At 44.6% G+C, this 19,090-nt stretch overlaps 1 protein-coding gene across 1 annotated transcript in view; it reads left to right on the top strand.

Annotated features, from left to right (window-relative positions):
• Positions 1 to 19,090, top strand: part of LOC145414378 (cysteine dioxygenase type 1) — a 42,605-nt gene that overhangs the window by 17,357 nt on the left and 6,158 nt on the right. Inside the window, exons 2-3 of the mRNA XM_080283913.1 lie at positions 12,582 to 12,699; positions 15,575 to 15,701. Coding sequence (XP_080140039.1) covers positions 12,582 to 12,699; positions 15,575 to 15,701 — 245 coding nt within the window. The remainder of the gene's footprint in view (positions 1 to 12,581; positions 12,700 to 15,574; positions 15,702 to 19,090) is intronic.

Below are 19,090 nucleotides of genomic sequence, written 5' to 3'. Positions count from 1 at the left end.
TTGAATATGCATGTACAGATAGATAATTCAATAGATACATAGATGGACAGGTAGGCAAGTAGACAGGTAGATGGATGGGTGGATATATATATATATATATATATATATATATATATATATATATATATTGATGGATAGATGGATAGATAGATAGATGGACAGGTAGTTAAGTAATAAAATAGATAGGTAAATAGACAAATAGATAAAAGGACAGCAGTCGCTTAAGGCAAGTTTGATGGAGTAACTGATGTGATAGATGAAGGTAGGTAGATAGAGACCAGTGAGTTATTAAAATGTATTGATTTATTGGACGGTCAAATGGTGGGTGACAGAGCGACTGGGAGGCGTTTTGTCTGCGGCCACCCATTCGGGATTTGGGCGTCGGGCTATAGATAGATAGATAGATTTATTGGACAGGCAGGTGGATGGTGATAGGTAAACTGAATGAAGAGAGGGTGAGATGAACGCAGGCTAAGGAAGTACTTGTGTGTGTGTGTTAAGGTACTTTTGGTGGCAGGGAAGGGAGTTAAAACTGACGATAAACAGACGAGGGTGAGTAGGTTGGTGGGTCGTTAGGTTAGCAGTGGGTCAGTGGGCATGGCCACAAGTGCATGGGTAAACAGGAAAGAGTTGTATTTCTCTTGATTCATTTGTGGAAAGGATCCCAATAACACTTTCATGCCGGTGCCACGTACACAAAGTACGTGCACGCACAAAGTACCCAGTGCGTTTGGGGTATGTGGCCGGAGCACGTGTCCGGCTCAGGGAAGATGGACGCCCCTGCCCTGCATAGTCTTGGGTCACCCTTGGCCAAGATGTAGCACCCGTTAGTCTACAAAAAGGTAGTAGATGGAAAGTTGCCACCATTCAGGGTGGTATCATGGGAGTGGCTTGAAGCCAAGGTCCGGTGGCTGGCCTTGCACAAAATAAATACTCTCAGGTGGAGAACTCGACTACATTTACCACGTAATCAAAGTCCGGACTGAGACTGCCACTCATACATATCCCCTGTACACATGTCCTGCTGGGCGTTGTGCCGCCGCCATTTTCACTGCACCTCGCCATGTGCAAGGACCCTTTTCCGACCTGGCGGGGCGCTTTTTTTTTATTTTTTTATTTATTTTTTTTACGCAGCCTAAGAAAGTGTGTGTGTGTGTGTGTGTGTGTGTGTGTGTGTGTGTGTGTGTGTGTGTGTGTGTGTGTGTGTGTGTGTGTGTGTGTGTGTGTGTGTGTGTGTGTGTGTGTGTGTGTGTGTGTGTGTGTGACTGCTTAACAGTGTCTCATGCACAAACTTGCACAGTATATAACCACCACAAACTCATCACTAGAAATATGGTATTTATCGTCTGTGGTGAGGTTTATTATTATGAAAGTTTTATGTGTTTATGTGTACAAGTACACGTGTGTGTGTGTGTGTGTGTGTGTGTGTGTGTGTGTGTGTGTGTGTGTGTGTGTGTGTGTGCTCTGTAGACTACTATGTTCAACATCTAACCACCCAGATCCATCGGCTTTAGTGTATTTTACAGCCATTCTCCGACACACTTCCGTCCCTCACTGCATGTCAGGTGTTGTCGGGTCGGGAGGCGTGTTACGAAGGTGTACATTCAAAATCAGTATACAATAATTACTGAACAGCGGGTGAGATGAAACGAGCAGCGTGGATGTTGACCTGGCCGGTGTTCAGTCAGCCTGGTGGTGGTAATGTTCACTATTGTGGTGTTGCTCGTCAGCCTGGTGGTGGTAATGTTCACTATTGTGGTGTTGCTCGTCAGCCTGGTGGTGGTAATGTTCACTATTGTGGTGTTGCTCGTCAGCCTGGTGGTGGTAATGTTCACGATTGTGGTGTTGCTCGTCAGCCTGGTGGTGGTAATGTTCACGATTGTGGTGTTGCTCGTCAGCCTGGTGGTGGTAATGTTCACGATTGTGGTGTTGCTCGTCAGCCTGGTGGTGGTAATGTTCACTATTGTGGTGTTGCTCGTCAGCCTGGTGGTGGTAATGTTCACGATTGTGCTGTTGCTCGTCAGCCTGGTGGTGGTAATGTTCACGATTGTGGTGTTGCTCGTCAGCCTGGTGGTGGTAATGTTCACTATTGTGGTGTTGCTTGTCAGCCTGGTGGTGGTAATGTTCACTATTGTGGTGTTGCTCAGCTGCTCGTGCTACCAGTTGCCATGAGTCCTGTCTCGTGTGCTGGGGTCTGCTTGGTTTCCCTCAAGGTCAAGAGAATTTATATATATAAAATTATCAGTGTGGGTTGCTAGGGAATCATGTCACTGATATTCAAAGCCTGTGGAGAGAAGACCAGCAGAGACGACAGGACTTTTGATGCCAACAGTACGGCAGGTCAGAAGCCTCAAAGTACAGGCGACATCAGCATCGGGAGTACCCACCACCACTCAATAATAACTCTTGATTCTGAGTGACCCAGCCGAGTGTGCCAGCCTGCACTACAAGGCTACTTCGCTGCACACACGCACACCAGAGAACATGAGAGCTTTTGCGGTTCCGGAGGATAACTTACGTCAGGTCAGGTCAGGCCTTGCCACGCCAGGTTCAGTTAGATTAGGTTAGGTCAGATCGGGTCAGGTTAGATTAGACATGTTCGACTGGGATATCTCAGATGTGTATATCTATCTATCTATCTATCTATCTATATATATATATATATACACATACGAGTATAAAAGCATGTTTCAGAGTATGACTAAGTGTTAGTTCCCTGTCCACTAATACACACAGATTATTACCCCTATAAATATATCTCAAGTAATGTGATTAATAGACACTTCAACTTTCTTAGCTCCCTCTCCCCCTTCCTCTCTTCCACCATCCATCCATCCATCCCCCCCAACTTCCCTGTCTGTCTCCCTCCCAGAGTCCCTCCTTGCCTCTCTTCCCTTCCTGCCCTCCTGCCTCCCTCGCTCCCTGCTTCCTTGCTTCCCTCCCTCCCTCCCTGCCTCCCTGCTTGATATGTACGTGTATTTAGGCAGGTGAGGTACAGTAGGCCACATTACGCCTCCACACAGTTAAGGGGACACCAAAGTAGGCTTCACATCACTCTGTTATTTGGTTATATGATACCACCCAGCGTTGTAAATGGTTTCCTGGGTTATAGGAAAGGTTTGTCACTCAGTGTAGAGTCACCTGAAGTGGAATGAGTCACATAAATTAAAAGGAAGGATGGGAAGAATAGGAGAGGAAGGCGGACACAGAAAACAAAGTGATACAGGTGAAGGAAATCGGCAGCACTACATCAAGTGAGTGGATGATAGTCGCCACCTCCCTACCACCATCCTTCGTCGTGAAACGCTTAACCCTGGCTCCTGTGACACGTTGCTTGATTAAGAGTCCGGGTCAGTTCATTTTAGCTAGGCGGAGAGAATAAATCAGTGAGAAGGAAATGTTAGGGGGAAAAAATCGATGAGAAGGATATGTTAGGAGAAATAAATCAGTGAGAAGGAAATGTTAGGGGAAAAATTCCGTGAGAAAGAAATGTTTGGAGAAAATAAATCAGTGAGAAGGAAATGTTAGGAGAAAATGAATCGGTGAGAAAAAAATGTTTGGAGAAAATAAATCAGTGAGAAGGAAGTGTTAGGAAATCTGCAAAGCCATCCATAACATTATACCATAATAATATCTTGTACTGAGTCTGTCATTTTTCTATTGCCTTGGTGTGCATTAGTGATGTACATGGTGGTGATAAGGGCAAGTGGCGGGATAGATCGGTAAAGGAAAAGTGTTAGGATATCTAGAAGGCCAGGCATAATATAGCGCCTTAGCAACGTTATTAAATATTTTTATCCTTTCATTATCGGTATGGTTAATATTAATGAGATGTAAGAACATAATAAAGTGTAATCAGCAGTACAAATCGCTTAAGCACGGGTGTTAGGGAATGCAAGGGAGCGTGATTTGCAAGTCGTTTTGCCCATCAACATCCCGGCTCCTGTGACCCACTCTCAGGTAATGATATCGTGTGACATTAGGTGGAATTTGTTAGGTTATTGTTGATGCTGCCACCAAGGAATGATTGCTCCTGTGTCTTCATGATCCAGGATGATATTGGGTGTGGTCAGGTAAAGCACACCTGCACTAGCCATGGCACACCTGCAGAGAGAGAGAGAGAGAGATAGAGTGAGTCTGCACACCTCCATACACACCACCATACAATCATGCTGTAATGTGTATACAGTACCTAATTAACCAGCAAATTGCCATACACCTCGCTTCATTTGCTCTGCCGAATTGTCCTTTATTTTACTGACTTATTTTCCACCTTTTCCCTTGTGTGTCATCTTCGTCTTTTATCATATCTTTAATAATTTCTTTCATTTTCTTTTTCGTCTCTCCTTGTCAGTTTATCGTTCCTGTTTGGTTTATTCTACAGGGCCTCACAAGAATCTCACGTGGCAGTTGTGTTGCGGGAACGGCTCAGTCGGCTGGTGTGGGTGAGGGTGTGGCAGTAGGGGAGTTAAGTGATGCTGGTTAGGTACTGTGAGCCGTTCGCACAACACACAAGAAATGTCCCGTCGGGGTGAAAGTAGTGCGTTATATGTGGACCACCGTGTTTGTGGAATCTCTCTCTCTCTCTCTCTCTCTCTCTCTCTCTCTCTCTCCCTCCTCCTCCTCCTCCTCCTCCTCCTCCTTCTCCTTCTCCTCCTCCTCCTCCTCCTCCTCCTCCTCCTTCTTCTTCTTCTTCTCCTCCTGCTCCTCCTGCTCCTGCTCCTCCTCCTCCTCCTCCTCCTCCTCCTCCTTCTTCTTCTCCTCTTGCTCCTGCTCCTCCTCCTTCTCCTCCTCTTCCTCCTCCTCTTCCTCCTCCTCCTCCTCCTCCTCCACTTTTTTCTCAATTTCTTTCTCCACTTCTTCCTCCTCCACGTCTTTCTTTTCGTCATCCTCCACTTCTTTCTCCATTTCTTCTTCCCCCACTTCTTCCCCCACATCCTTTTCTTCCCCCACTTCTTCCCCCACATCCTTTTCTTCCCCCACATCCTTTTCTTCCCCCACTTCTTCCCCCACATCCTTTTCTTCCCCCACATCCTTTTCTTCCCCCACTTCTTCCCCCACATCCTTTTCTTCCCCCACTTCTTCCCCCACTTCTTCCCCCACATCCTTTTCTTCCTCCACTTCTTCCCCCACATCCTTTTCTTCCCCCACATCCTTTTCTTCCCCCACTTCTTCCCCCACATCCTTTTCTTCCCCCACTTCTTCCCCCACATCCTTTTCTTCCTCCACTTCTTCCCCCACATCCTTTTCTTCTTCCACTTCTTCCCCCACATCCTTTTCTTCCCCCACTTCTTCCCCCACATCCTTTTCTTCCTCCACTTTCTTATTACACCTTGTTTGGGGGTGCGGTAGCTCAGTGGTAGAGCATCGAGCTCGTGGCCGGGGGGTTGCAGATTCGAGCCTCGCCCGGGGCTACCGTTGCCGGGAAGGGTAGCTCCCTCCTGTAACCTAGCGGGGCTATATGGCCTTTGATGCCTAGCTCGGGGAATTCATTTCTCCATTTTATTACACCTTGTTCTTCCTCTTTTTTGTTTTGTTTTTTCCTGTGCCATGACAGCCTCAGTGTGGTGGGAGCACCTTGTGGCACAGTGGCAGGAGGTGGTGGGGGTTGGTGTGGACGCCGGCATTGTCTTAGCTTTATCTCCGCCTCCACCGTATTTTCACCCCTTATCTCATCTCTAATTAGCATTATCTTCACCCCTTATGACGAACATCGGGTGATGCTTTGTGCAGGGGGAAATATCTGCATGACAGCCTTCACCTTCAATATTTCCTGTCCCAAATACATATGGGTTTGGTTCATGCGCCTACCTGTAATGCCTTGCTTGGGGTACCCCACCTCCATCTTAAGGCCATTTTAAGTAATCGGCCACAAGATCGAGCAGTTAACTATCACGTGTCAGTAATCGTGTGCGATATAAAGACACGTGGTTTGCCTTCACCTTTGCCAATTCCAGGGTTAATAATATGTTGTTGGTTCAGTAATACTCGTCAGGTATGAAAGCATATCGTTACCAGTGTAATTTGTATGATATTTGTTCTTTACCATTCACCTACATGGTATTTTACGTCAGGCAGCATTTAATGTGTCTTTTTTTATCCACCAGACTTTTTTTTTTTTTTTTTTTTTTGCCACAACATGTCTCCTGTAAGTTTACTAAATGTCAGGAAGAGAAAGAAAGAAGTAAAAAATCGTCAGAAGCTCGACATCTTTGTACAGACTGCGTCGATATGCGGTGGAAAAGTATGTTAATTGATCGTGTGCTTACCCCGCTCCGCCTGTTGCACTCACCCCACCAGCCCAGCAACAGAGCCTGATAGGGGTGGGTGGTGACAGCTGACCCACGTGTTATCTCAAGTTTTTATCCTGATTAGGCCACCTCAAAGAAACAACCGCGTACCTCACACAGCATCTGGCGTAGGACGGTGGCCATATCTGTCACAAGTGTTTGTCAGTGATTGACCGGTTTTCTCCTGATTTCCAAGGTTGTTGCCGTACACCTATTCCCTTGGCCGTACCTTTACCTTGATCCAGATATTCGTCCTCTTGGCGTGTTTCACCCAACTCACCGGCTAAAAGAGACAGTGATGAGGCACTACATTCTTTCCATAGCACTTCATGATTAGCCTCATAGTTTAGTGTTAATCCATTGTCACAACTCTGCATTCAGGATGGAAAGATGATAATTTTAGGCCAAGTTAGAGTAAGAATGCAATTTTTTTCTTATTGTAGTCAGGTGCGTGTTTATGATTATTTTTATATGACGTGTTCTGGGTCAATCCTACAACTTGAATGTCGGTACTGTCCTGGTTGCATGAAATTCGGTGGGCGTTAGTTGGAAGATGGGAATAAATCTCCTTGGTTACTTGGCAAATATATCTTCCAGTGCAACCACACGTGGCCATGAACTCGGTTGTCAAGGGTTAGGAATCTTCATCACGTTGAGAAAGTGTTCTGTTGTTATCGTGACGTAAAGTTTATCTTTGGAAATGATTATCCTCGTACTGAGCTTCATCTGCCTGTGTCTGGAGGCTGATGATGATGATGATGATGACGATGATGACTGCTCTACTCTGCCTTCTGCTTCCTTGATTTGCCCCACCCTACCCTGCCCCACCCCACCCTACAGCATCTGACTAGATCTTGCCCTGCCCATCTCAGCCTGCCTTACCCTAATCCTGCTGTCTCCTTACTTTGCCCTGCCCAGCCTAGCCCTTCCCTTCCCTACCCTACCCTACCCTACCCTAACTGTTGACACCCACTGATTGACGTGTGTATCATGGATTAACGTACTGTACAGCGTGTATTGCCTCTGATAAATGAAAATATCGTACCATACTTTATATCTAGGGACTTACATATCTAGAGAACGGCAATGAATAGTGAATGACAGTATGATGAATTTGAACCGAGTAAATAAGTGATCAACACCCACCTCATCATCTCTTTGCCATTAACCCCTTCAGTATGATTAGGTACATCTTGTCACCACTGGACGATTTTATTCAGAGTGGTGGTTAGCGAAGGGGTTGGTTTATATAGTAACCTCTCAGGGCCGAAAAGTCTGTCCAGGGCTGAGTCAAGTTGTCTGTAAACAGCACAAAATAAGGTATGTCAGGGGGTGAGGTAGTCAGCGCCACAGCACTGGGACATGTTACCAAAGCTGTACTCCTTCAATGGTGACGTGTTTTTAGTTTAATTTTTGTGCCCCTCGGACGATTTCCTTCCTGTTTTGCAGAATCGTTTAATCTCACCCAGTTGGTAAAGCAACCAACCAGAATACCTGATAATCCTGACCATAATGCCCATCTCTTGGATTTATTCTTGACAAATAATCCAGATCAATACAGGATAGAGGTACTGTCACCACTTGGATCCTCTGACCACAGTCTCATCAAAGCCTCATTAGTTAACCCTCCTACACCTCTCCATTCCGAACCTGTCAGGGTGACCCGATGGCACTTTGACAGGGCAGACTGGGATGGATTTAGAAATTATCTTGCTGATGTTCCATGGCAGTCTTTCTTCTCTAGTGATCCCAATTCTACCCAGTCCCACATTTGCGACTTAATACTAGCTGGTATGGATTTATTCATACAAAGTCAACAATTCACTAAAAGATCAAACTCTCCAAAATGGTTTGATGGCAATTGTGCCAGAGCAACAGCCCAAAAGTCATTACCATATAACTCTTACTTAAAATCAAAAACATCTGAATCACTCTCCCAATTTAAAATTGCTAGAAATCATGCAAAAGCTGTATTAAATCTATCTAAATCAAATTTTCTTCAAAAACAAGCATCAAAACTACTTAACAACCCTAATGACAATAGAATATTCTGGTCATCTCTTAATTCTTTCAATAATATCTTTAACAAGTCATCTTCCATTCCCCCACTAAAATCTTCAGATGGCAATATTACAAATGACCCACGTGGGAAAGCAGATATCTTTGCTAGTACCTTTGCAAGAAACTCTACCATAGATGATACCAGCCAGAATGTCTCAGTACTGGAACTTGATTCTCCCGAAATTGCCCCACTTAAAATTCAGACAAGATTCGTAAAATCCATCCTAGACAATTTACCTACCAACAAAGCTCCAGGCCCAGATGGAATTCCGCCAATTGTTTTGAAAAAGTGTTCCCCTGAACTTGCCTCTGTCCTAGCCAAATTATTCAGATTATGCATACGTACTTCTTTATTCCCAAATTCATGGAAAGAAGCCAATATCCACCCAGTTCCGAAGAAAGGAAGTTCGTCTGACCCCTCCAATTACAGACCAATAGCTGTCACATCTTCTCTTGGTAAGGTATTTGAAACTTTAATTAATAAGCATATTGTTAAACATCTTGAATCCAACAACTTAATTAGTGATAGACAATACGGTTTTCGCCACGAAAGATCCACCATTGACATACTCAATCTCTTAACTCATACCATCCATCAATCAATTGATATTTTTGGAGACACTCATGCAGTAGCTCTTGATATCTCTAAAGCTTTCGACAGAGTATGGCACCGTTCCCTGCTGTCCAAACTCCCTTGCTATGGACTAACGTCTTTTGTTCCTTTGATTTCTTCTTATCTTAGTGACAGGAAAATAAGAGTAAAAGTAGATGATGTATATTCGAATTTCCACTCAATTAACGCCGGCGTGCCACAGGGATCAGTTCTGGCGCCAACCCTATTTCTGGTTCATATTAATGATCTCTTATCTGTCACTCACAATCCCGTTCACTCATATGCAGATGACTCAACACTACATAGTTCATTCACACTCAGACATCCATTTACTAAGTCTAATATCTCTACCTCTCAACTCAGTACAGCCATCTCCATAAATCAAGATCTAGCTACAATCAGTGAATGGGGACAAAACAACCTTGTCTCTTTTAATGCTAGTAAAACTAAATATATACAGTTTACTAATAGACAGATATTGCCAGATTCGTACATTACCTTCAATCAATCAATCAATCATTTCCTGTGGCACCCTCGGGGATGCATAGGGCCTCGATGAACTCACACCACCACATCCTATCTTGTGCTAACTCCTCAAGATCTCCCCAACACTCATCTCCAGCTTCCCGTCTCATTGTCCTCACCCACGTCTCTTTTGGCCTTCCTCTACCTCTCCTACCAAGTCCCGCCCACCCTGGTGTACCTCGTACTATTCCCTGTCTCCTATACACATGTCCTAGCCACTTCCATCGTGAGAATCTAACATATTCATCGATCGGCTGCACTCCCGTTATTTCTCTAATTCTACTATTTGGTATCCTTTCCCACCATTTAACTCCTAATATTCTTCTAAGTGCTTTATTTTCAAACACCAAGAATTTATTTTCCATAGTCACTGTGCTGTACCAAGACTCGTGTCCATAAATTAAGATACTCCTAACCATTACCTTATAAAGTTTGATTTTTGTATGCACAGAGAAATTGTTATTATTCCAAATATTTTTAAGCATTCCCATTGCCTGATTAGCCTTCTTTAACCTTTCCTCGAATTCAAAGTTCAAAGAACCATCCTTGGCTAAATAAGTACCTAAATATTTAAACCTATCAACTTGCTTTACAACCATACCTCCAATTACACATTCCTACGCATTTTCCATATTCATATTGATTATTTCAGTTTTTCCACAATTAATAACCAAACCCACCTTGCGACCTTCACTCACCAAACAGTCCAACACTCTCTGCATCTCTTCTGGCCCATCACAAATCAAAACTATATCATCTGCATAATCTAAATCCAAAAGTTTCCTGTTCTCTCCCCAAAGTATACCTGCACCGGTTTCTGTTCCAACACGTTTCATAATGTAATCAATGACCAATATAAATAGTAAAGGCGATAGAACACCACCTTGAATTACTCCGGACTTGACTTCAAACGAATCACTCAGACAACCATCAACCATCACTTTACAAAATGTGTCCTCATGCATGTTCATAATGACCCTCACAAACTCCTCTGGTATTCCATAATGTCTCATGATCTTCCCCATAGTCTCTCTCGAAACACTATCAAAAGCCTTTTCAAAATCAACAAAACAAAGACTTAATGGTACTCTCATTTCATTAACTTGCTGCATCAAATGCCTAACTATAAAGATCTGATCATTGCAACCACGTCCCTTTCTAAAACCAGCCTGTTCATCCCTCAGAATACCCTCAACCACTGGCTCCAACCTATTTAACAACACTCTACTGAAAACTTTCAAAGCTATCGGTGACAAAGAGATTCCCCTCCATTTACCACATTCACTCAGGTCTCCCTTCTTCGGAACTTTAACAATTACACCATTCTTCCAAACTGGCAATTGTTAAATTGCCATTACCTTCAGTGCTACTAATATTCCCATCTCCAAAAGTATTGAAATTCTTGGTGTCTCACTTAACAGTGCCCTCAGCTGGACCTCTCATGTCAGATCACTTGCTAAAACCGCCTCAAAGAAACTTGGATTATTGTACAGAGTCCGTAACTTCTTCGCCGATGAGCAGTTAGCTATAATTTATAAGAGTCATGTGCGCTCTCAGCTTGAATATTGCCCACCCTTGTGGAATGGTTGTGGAGAGGTTGCATTAAGACAACTAGACAAAATTCAGAATAAAGCTGTTAGAATCATTAACAACCCTGCCATTACACATATAACTTCCTCCCCTGCAAGTAAGAAGGAATGTTGCCTCCCTTGCATTATTTTACAGATATTTTTTTGGCAAATGCTCAGACGAAGTTGCGTCCATGGTGCCACCTCTCCGTGCCTTCCCTCGTGCTACACGGGCATCTGGTAGCGCTCATGACTGGAATGTCACTCAACCATATTGCAGAACTTCTGCCTATCAGAATTCTTTCATTCCCCGAACTGCATCTCTCTGGAACTCGCTTCCCCAGAGTTGTTTTCCTCCAAATTTCAACCCACAACTGTTCAAGTCTAACTGTTACAGATATTTTATGAACAGAGGACACCAGTAACCTGGTGTATGGATTTTTTTTTTCCCCATTTGTTTTTCCTTCCTCCGTTCTGTTATTAAAAAAAAAAAAAAAAAAAAGTTCAGGGGAGAGATTAAGACTGTGTACGGGCTTACGGAGACTTTTTCTATCCCTGCCAACACACATGGCTCCTCACAGGGTAACAAAATTGTCTGGAGGTAGAAAAAATAAGCAAAAAAATACAAAAGTCTGATTCAAGATGTTAAGGAAATCTTGTACCGTGAGAGAGAACAGACTGAAAACCACTTGGCTTGGTTGAAGTTGTTAAACATGTGTGTTACTGATGTGGCGGGTGATTTGACACATGCCCCGTCGCTAACTCCTTGACCCCACGTAACCCCACAAAGCCCTTCACCAGTCCCATCCAACCCCACATGACCCCCAGTGACCCCACATGACCTCCAGTTACAGCACATGACCCCAGTGACCCAGCATGACCCCCAGTGACCTCACATGATACCATTTGACCCAGTTTTATCTCAGAAACATCTATCTATCTATCTATTGCCAGACGCCTCAATCCCGTTTGTGGTGGCCACAAACAAATCGCCTCCAAGTCGCCCTGTCCCCCGCCATTTCACTGCCCTGCTCCCAACTCACACCCCCCTCTCTCATATACCTCTCCACCCCATCCTTCCATCTCATCCTCGGCCTCCCCCTCCCTCTTCCCCCCTCCACCTCACTCACATACACTCTCTTCGTCAGTCTTTCACCCTCCATCCTCTCCACATGGCCAAACCACCTCAGTGTGTTCCTCATAACGCTTCCTATCACATCTCAGAAACATGCATAACTAAATTGACCAATGCATCGGGTAATTGAGCCAACCGAGAACCCCTCATATGTTCTTTCTGTTCAACTCCATTTGACCCCACATGACCCCCAGTAACCTCATGTGACCCCTAGATGACTTAACATGACCCTTCACAAGTTCCATCCAACTCCAAATGACCCTACATGACCCCACATGACTCCTAGATGACCTAACATGACCCTTCACAAGTTCCATCCAACTCCAAATGACCCTACATGACCCCACATGACCCCTAGATGACCTAACACTAGCCCGTTTGCCCCGCAGGTACACACGCAACCTGATCGACGCGGGCAACGGCAAGTTCAACCTGATGCTGGTGTGCTGGGGCCCCTCCCACACCTCCACCATCCACGACCACGCCGACTCCCACTGCTTTATGAAGGTACGGTGGCAGTGAGTCTCCTTGGTTACTAGTCCCTTACCCATCAACCGGCCATGAATAGTGTAAGGGATCCAGACTGAAAGGTGGGAATGAGTCTCCTTGGTTACTAGTCCCTTCGCCATCAACCGGCCATGAATACTGTAAGGGATCCAAACTGAAAGGTGGAATGAGTCTCCTTGGTTACTAGTCAGCCATCAACCGGCCATGAGTAGTGTAAGGGATCCAAACTGAAAGGTGGAATGAGTCTCCTTGGTTACTAGTCAGCCATCAACCGGCCATGAGTAGTGTAAGGAATCCAAACTGAAAGGTGGAATGAGTCTCCTTGGTTACTAGTCAGCCATCAACCGGCCATGGAAAGTGAAAGGGATCTGAACCGATTTGGCACACCTTAGAAGTCTAGATCGTATTCTGAGTACCTGTGGATATTTCCTAACACCTTTTCTTTAGCGATTTATTTCACATGTGTTCCATTACAAATCATAATAGATAGATAGATAAATAGATAGATAGCTCTATGCGAGCCTGGGAATAGGAAATGAGCTTGCAAATTACACTGAGGAAAGCTGACGACAGTGGCCAGTAAGGAGATGATGCAGTTAGTTGTCAGCAGTCCAACCGTGAACAAAGACCTAGTGACCATACACACACATACACACATACTCACACACAGGCTGCTAGAATTTTCCACTCACAAGGAACACACGTGACACACCCCTGCTACACCAGAATTTAGGAAAGAGAGCTCAGAAGGAGACAAGCCTTAGAACAGGCAGGTCAGAAAAAGGAAGGGCTTGGCAACTTGAGAGAGAGAGAGACAGAGAGATAGCTAGCGGGACTGGACTCTATACTCCGCTCCGTGTGAGAGACTTGTTAATATTTCCAAGACAAATAAAAATAGTCCCATACTATTCTTTACCTCTCCTGTCACTACATGACAAATGGGAAGCTACTCCAAGATATAAACACCGCTCGTCCATAAGTCTAATATATATATAACTCAACCAAAAGGAACCACAAAGTCTTTTATGACATTTAGTCATTTTATGACATCTGGTAGCAGCGAACGTATACGAACCTCGTCTACGAATCAACATTGAATTCCTACAAAATATCAAGATTGAAAACAAAAAGAATACCTCTCACAACCAGCTCCTCAAATGAGCCGATACAAATTCTGTCTATCTGTCTATTTCCAGACGCCTTAATCCCGTAAGGGGTGGCCACAAACAGATCGCCTCCATGTCGCCCTGTCCCCCGACATTTCATTTCCCTGCTCCCAGCTCACACCCCCCTCTCTCATATATCTCTCCACTCCATCCCTCCATCTCATCCTTGTCCTCCCCCTCCCTCTCCCCCCTCCACCTCACTCACCTACACTCTCACCGTCAGTCTCACAAATTACGTCCATGTTAAAACGATGAAGGTAACAGGAGAGACTATTAAGGCGTACTAAGCAACATAAATCGCCAAGGAAGGGGTGTTGCGGTGTCTGCTGTGCCTCTGCTGTTGCTGGGGTGTAAACAGTTTTAATGATGCAGATCTTGTCCGCCTCAGTGATGTAACACACACACACATACGCATTCTCTCTCTCTCTCTCTCTCTCTCTCTCTCTCTCTCTCTCTCTCTCTCAGCCAATCATACAAATAACATACAAAAGGGCGGTATCCCCGCCAGGTAAGAGGGCTCAAGCACCTCTCCCTTAGCTATTTATTTTTGTATTTGGCTGATTAATATAATTTTGTACGCTATTTATGCAGAGTACGGCGATATTGGGAGGACTTATGTAACACAGATGAGGACAGTAAGGTGTTGCCAGCAAAATAAATCGCTTAGGAGAAGGAACCAAGCCTGAATGTTGAAAGTGACACACGGAAACCTATATTATTTTTTGTTATCTGTTGCTTAATTCGTGTGTGTGTGTGTGTGTGTGTGTGTGTGTGTGTGTGTGTGTGTGTGTGTGTGTGTGTGTGTGTGTGTGTGTGTGTGCGTGTGTGGTCCAAATGAATGGATGGATGAACAGAGGGATTGTTGAATGGATTGATGGATGGAAGGGTGGATGGCTGGAGGGAGTGATAGATAGATGATGGACGGGTGGATGGCTGGAGAGAGTGATAGATGGATGTTGGATGGACGGATGGATCGATGACTGGATGGATGGACGGACGGATGGATGGATGTGATAAGGTGATGGTGATGTAATGGAAGGAGTGTGGTTGATTTGGTTAAGCTCTTGTTATCAGGATGTTATGTCTTATCACACCCTTTCGTCACCTTCAAGGGCACACACACACACACACACACACACACACACACACACACACACACACACACACACACACACACACACACACACACACACATACCGATGGAGAGATAGATAGATAGATAGGTAGATACTCGAGCTGAAGTAGTTTCCCTTTCATTACAAGAAGTCACCTGAGATGGGTAAGAACTCCCCGAGGTAGGTAGGATGTATTTGTTTGATGTCACCGTCTTTTAGCATTATCTTATCCTGTTATGCCCACAGTAATTGACATAAATAGCGCTCATTAAAGACGGATTGGGACCTTCTGATTTATTGATTTTGTGGAAAGTAGGTCAATATGATGATGATGATAGTGTGTATATTAACAAGGGAACAGGTTTCGTATTGTGTCATGTGTATTGCAGGTGATGAAATCAATGTGTCTTGTATTGCAGATGACAGAGGGTAATAATGTCTGTTTATTTTGTTGCAAATAATGAGCTTAATGTGTGTGTATTGTGTTGCAGATAATAAAGATTAACGTGTTTGTGTTCGTGTTGCAGATAATAAAGAAACTAATTACGCGTTTTGTGTTGTTATATATATATATATATATATATATTTTTCCAGCATATGAAGGGGTCGCTGCAGGAGCTGAGATACGAGATGCCAGATGACCAACAGATGCAGGAGTGTAGCGAGATGAAGGAGACGGCCAGAACACTGCTCAAGCCAAACGGTGTCTACTACATTAATAGTTAGTAAATCCTGTGTTTAGTTTTTGCGTTTACTGTGTGTGTACCGACTTTGTTTATGGTCTACTTTGTGTTTACCCTCTCTTCTGTGTGTATACCTTGCTTTGTGTTTACCTAGTCACAAAGAAGTGTTATGGAAAGGATGTGGAACAATAGTATTGTCTCTGCCACTAGGCTTGGTGATATGAGCCGTAAAAAGAAGACAATCTGTTCCTTGGAAGATAAATGAACTGGAGTACAGAATCTTCCTGTTATTTTAGTTCTTCCTGCAAAACCAAATCTTAAATTACGATGGGGAATCTATTGAGTGGGCGTGACAGTGTGTTGGGTGGGCGTGGCAGTGTGTATTGGGTGGGGGTGGCAGTGTGTATTGGATAGACGTGACAGTGTGTGTTGGGTGGGCGTGGCAGTGTGTATTGGGTGGGGGTGGCAGTGTGTATTGGATAGACGTGACAGTGTGTATTGGGTGCGCGTGGCAGTGTGTATTGGGTGCGCGTGGCAGTGTGTATTGGATAGACGTGACAGTGTGTATTGGGTGCGCATGGCATTGTGTATTGGGTGGGCGTGGCAGTGTGTATTGGGTGGGGGTGGCAGTGTGTATTGAATAGACGTGACAGTGTGTATTGGGTGGGCGTGACAGTTTGTATTGGGTGCGCATGGCAGTGTGTATTGGGTGGGCGTGGCAGTGTGTATTGGGTGGGCGTGGCAGAGTGTATTGAATAGACGTGACAGTGTGTATTGGGTGGGCGTGACAGTGTGTATTGGGTGGGCGTGGCAGTGTGTACTTGGGGAGTAGGCGTGACAGTGATTGGGTTGAGTGGCTGACTTATTGATTGCATTGAAGGGGAAGTGTTGCAAGTGAAGGAAGTGTTGCAAGTGAAGGAGGTGTTGCCAGTGAAGGGAGTGTTGCAAGTGAAGGAAGTGTTGCCAGTGAAGGAAGTGTTGCAAGTGAAGGAAGTGTTGCAAGTGAAGGAGGTGTTGCCAGTGAAGGAAGTGTTGCAAGTGAAGGAAGTGTTGCAAGTGAAGGAAGTGTTGCAAGTGAAGGAAGTGTTGCAAGTGAAGGAAGTGTTGCAAGTGAAGGAAGTGTTGCAAGTGAAGGAGGTGTTGCAAGTGAAGGAGGTGTTGCAAGTGAAGGAGGTGTTGCCAGTGAAGGAAGTGTTGCAAGTGAAGGAAGTGTTGCAAGTGAAGGAAGTGTTGCAAGTGAAGGAAGTGTTGCAAGTGAAGGAGGTGTTGCAAGTGAAGGAGGTGTTGCAAGTGAAGGAAGTGTTGCAAGTGAAGGAAGTGTTGCAAGTGAAGGAAGTGTTGCAAGTGAAGGAAGTGTTGGAGGTGAAGGAAGTGTTGGAGGTGAAGGAAGTGTTGGAGGTGAAGGAAGTGTTGGAGGTGAAGGAAGTGTTGCAAGTGAAGGAGGTGTTGCAAGTGAAGGAAGTGTTGCAAGTGAAGGAAGTGTTGCAAGTGAAGGAAGTGTTGCAAGTGAAGGAAGTGTTGCCAGTGAAGGAGGTGTTACCAGTGAAGGAGGTGTTGCCAGTGAAGGAAGTGTTGCCAGTGAAGGAAGTGTTGCCAGTGAAGGAAGTGTTGCCAGTGAAGGAAGTGTTGTAAGTGAAGGAAGTGTTGCAAGTGAAGGAAGTGTTGCAAGTGAATGAGGTGTTGCCAGTGAAGGAAGTGTTGTAAGTGAAGGAGGTGTTGCAAGTGAAGGAAGTGTTGCAAGTGAAGGAAGTGTTGCAAGTGAAGGAAGTGTTGCAAGTGAAGGAAGTGTTGCAAGTGAGGGAAGTGGTGGAGGTGAAGGAGGTACACCATCAAAGGAACAAGTCTGGAGAGAATGAGTTGCATTTTCGTAGTTGTTGAAGTCCCCCTTAACACCTCTTCCTTTGCAATTTATTTTGTTCTCTCCAACAGTGAGAGCATATTTTCACCCCTGTTTGTTTGTTTGTCTGTTATCAGGATTTCTCAAAACTTAAAGAGATATTTGAACCAAATTTGGTGGGTAGATAGCCCATGTCCCAAGGAACAATCAAGTAACTTTTGGGACCGATCTGGATCGTATTACAGATTCTGGATCCGGAAAACACTTTTTGGGAAACCCAAATCAGTGATGAGAAAACCTAACCAATTATGATGAATGGTTTGGGAATTACGTTGCCCTTGGAGAGATGCGTCCCATGAGTGCCCCTCCAGTTTGGTTTATATGACACCTTTGACTCCGTAGCGCCTCTTCTTTGCTGTTTATTTTGCATACATTACACCCATAATACAGTATATAAAATAACTGGAACACTGTTGCATAAACCTTTACAATAAAAAACACTGAAAACTTTGCTAAATTCGTCACTTTAGAAAAAAAATCTATCGAGAAGCTGTACGCAATTCCTTACTTAAAAATTATAACGATGAAGAGTATTGGCCATCATTATAGCACTGATACCAACATTGTTGGTAGTGGATGTTGGAGTGACCTTGGTGAGAGAGGATAGTGTTTGGAAACTCCCTGTACTGTTGTTTGGAGATGATACTGTGTTGTTGAGTGAAGACGAAGGGGAGCTGCAAGGCTTGGTGGATGAGTTTGAGAGTGTGTGTAAGAAACGAAATCTAAAGGTGAATGTAGGGAAGAGTAAAGTGATGGTCTTTGAGAGAGGTGAAGTCAGTGAATGTACAGCGAGGTTGGATGGTGAGGAATTGGAAAATGTGAGTACGTTTAAGTACTTGGGTAGTGTGATGAGTAAGGATGGAGGTTTGGAGGGTGAAGTGCTTGAAAGGGTACAGCAAGGAAGAAAGGTTGCTGGTTCCTTGAAAGCAGTGATAAGAAACAGGAAAGTGAGCACGGAAGTGAAAAAGTTACTACATGACAGTATTGTGATACCAACTCTAACGTACGGAAGTGAAGCTTGGACGTTGTTGGAAGGACACAAGTCAAGAGTGAGAGCAGTGGAAATGAGTTATTTAAGAGGAGCCTGTGGAGTCACATGGAGAGACAGGCTGACGAATGAGGATATAAAGGAGCGTTGTGGTGTTGATGTGGATGTGATAGGAAGCGTTATGAGGAACACACTGAGGTGGTTTGGCCATGTGGAGAGGATGGAGGGTGAAAGACTGACGAAGAGAGTGTATGTGAGTGAGGTGGAGGGGGAAAGAGGGAGGGGGAGGCCGAGGATGAGATGGAGGGATGGGGTGGAGAGATATATGAGAGAGGGGGGTGTGAGTTGGGAGCAGGGGAGTGAAATGGCGGGGGACAGGGCGACTTGGAGGCGATTTGTTTGTGGCCACCCCAAACGGGATTGAGGCGTCTGGCAATAGATAGATAGATAGACCAACACTGTGAACATACAAGAGGATATTAAGGTGCAGTAGGCAAAGTGAATCGCTTATGGAGAGGAGTTGCAAAGTTTGTTGTGTCATC

The sequence above is a fragment of the Coenobita brevimanus genome, chromosome 99, assembly GCF_032717465.1.
Source record: "Coenobita brevimanus isolate Jiangsu-jjx chromosome 99, ASM3271746v2, whole genome shotgun sequence".
Lineage (NCBI taxonomy): Eukaryota > Metazoa > Arthropoda > Malacostraca > Decapoda > Coenobitidae > Coenobita > Coenobita brevimanus.
The sequence above is the reverse complement of the archived record's forward strand: the minus strand, read 5'-3'. Positions and strand labels throughout refer to the sequence as shown.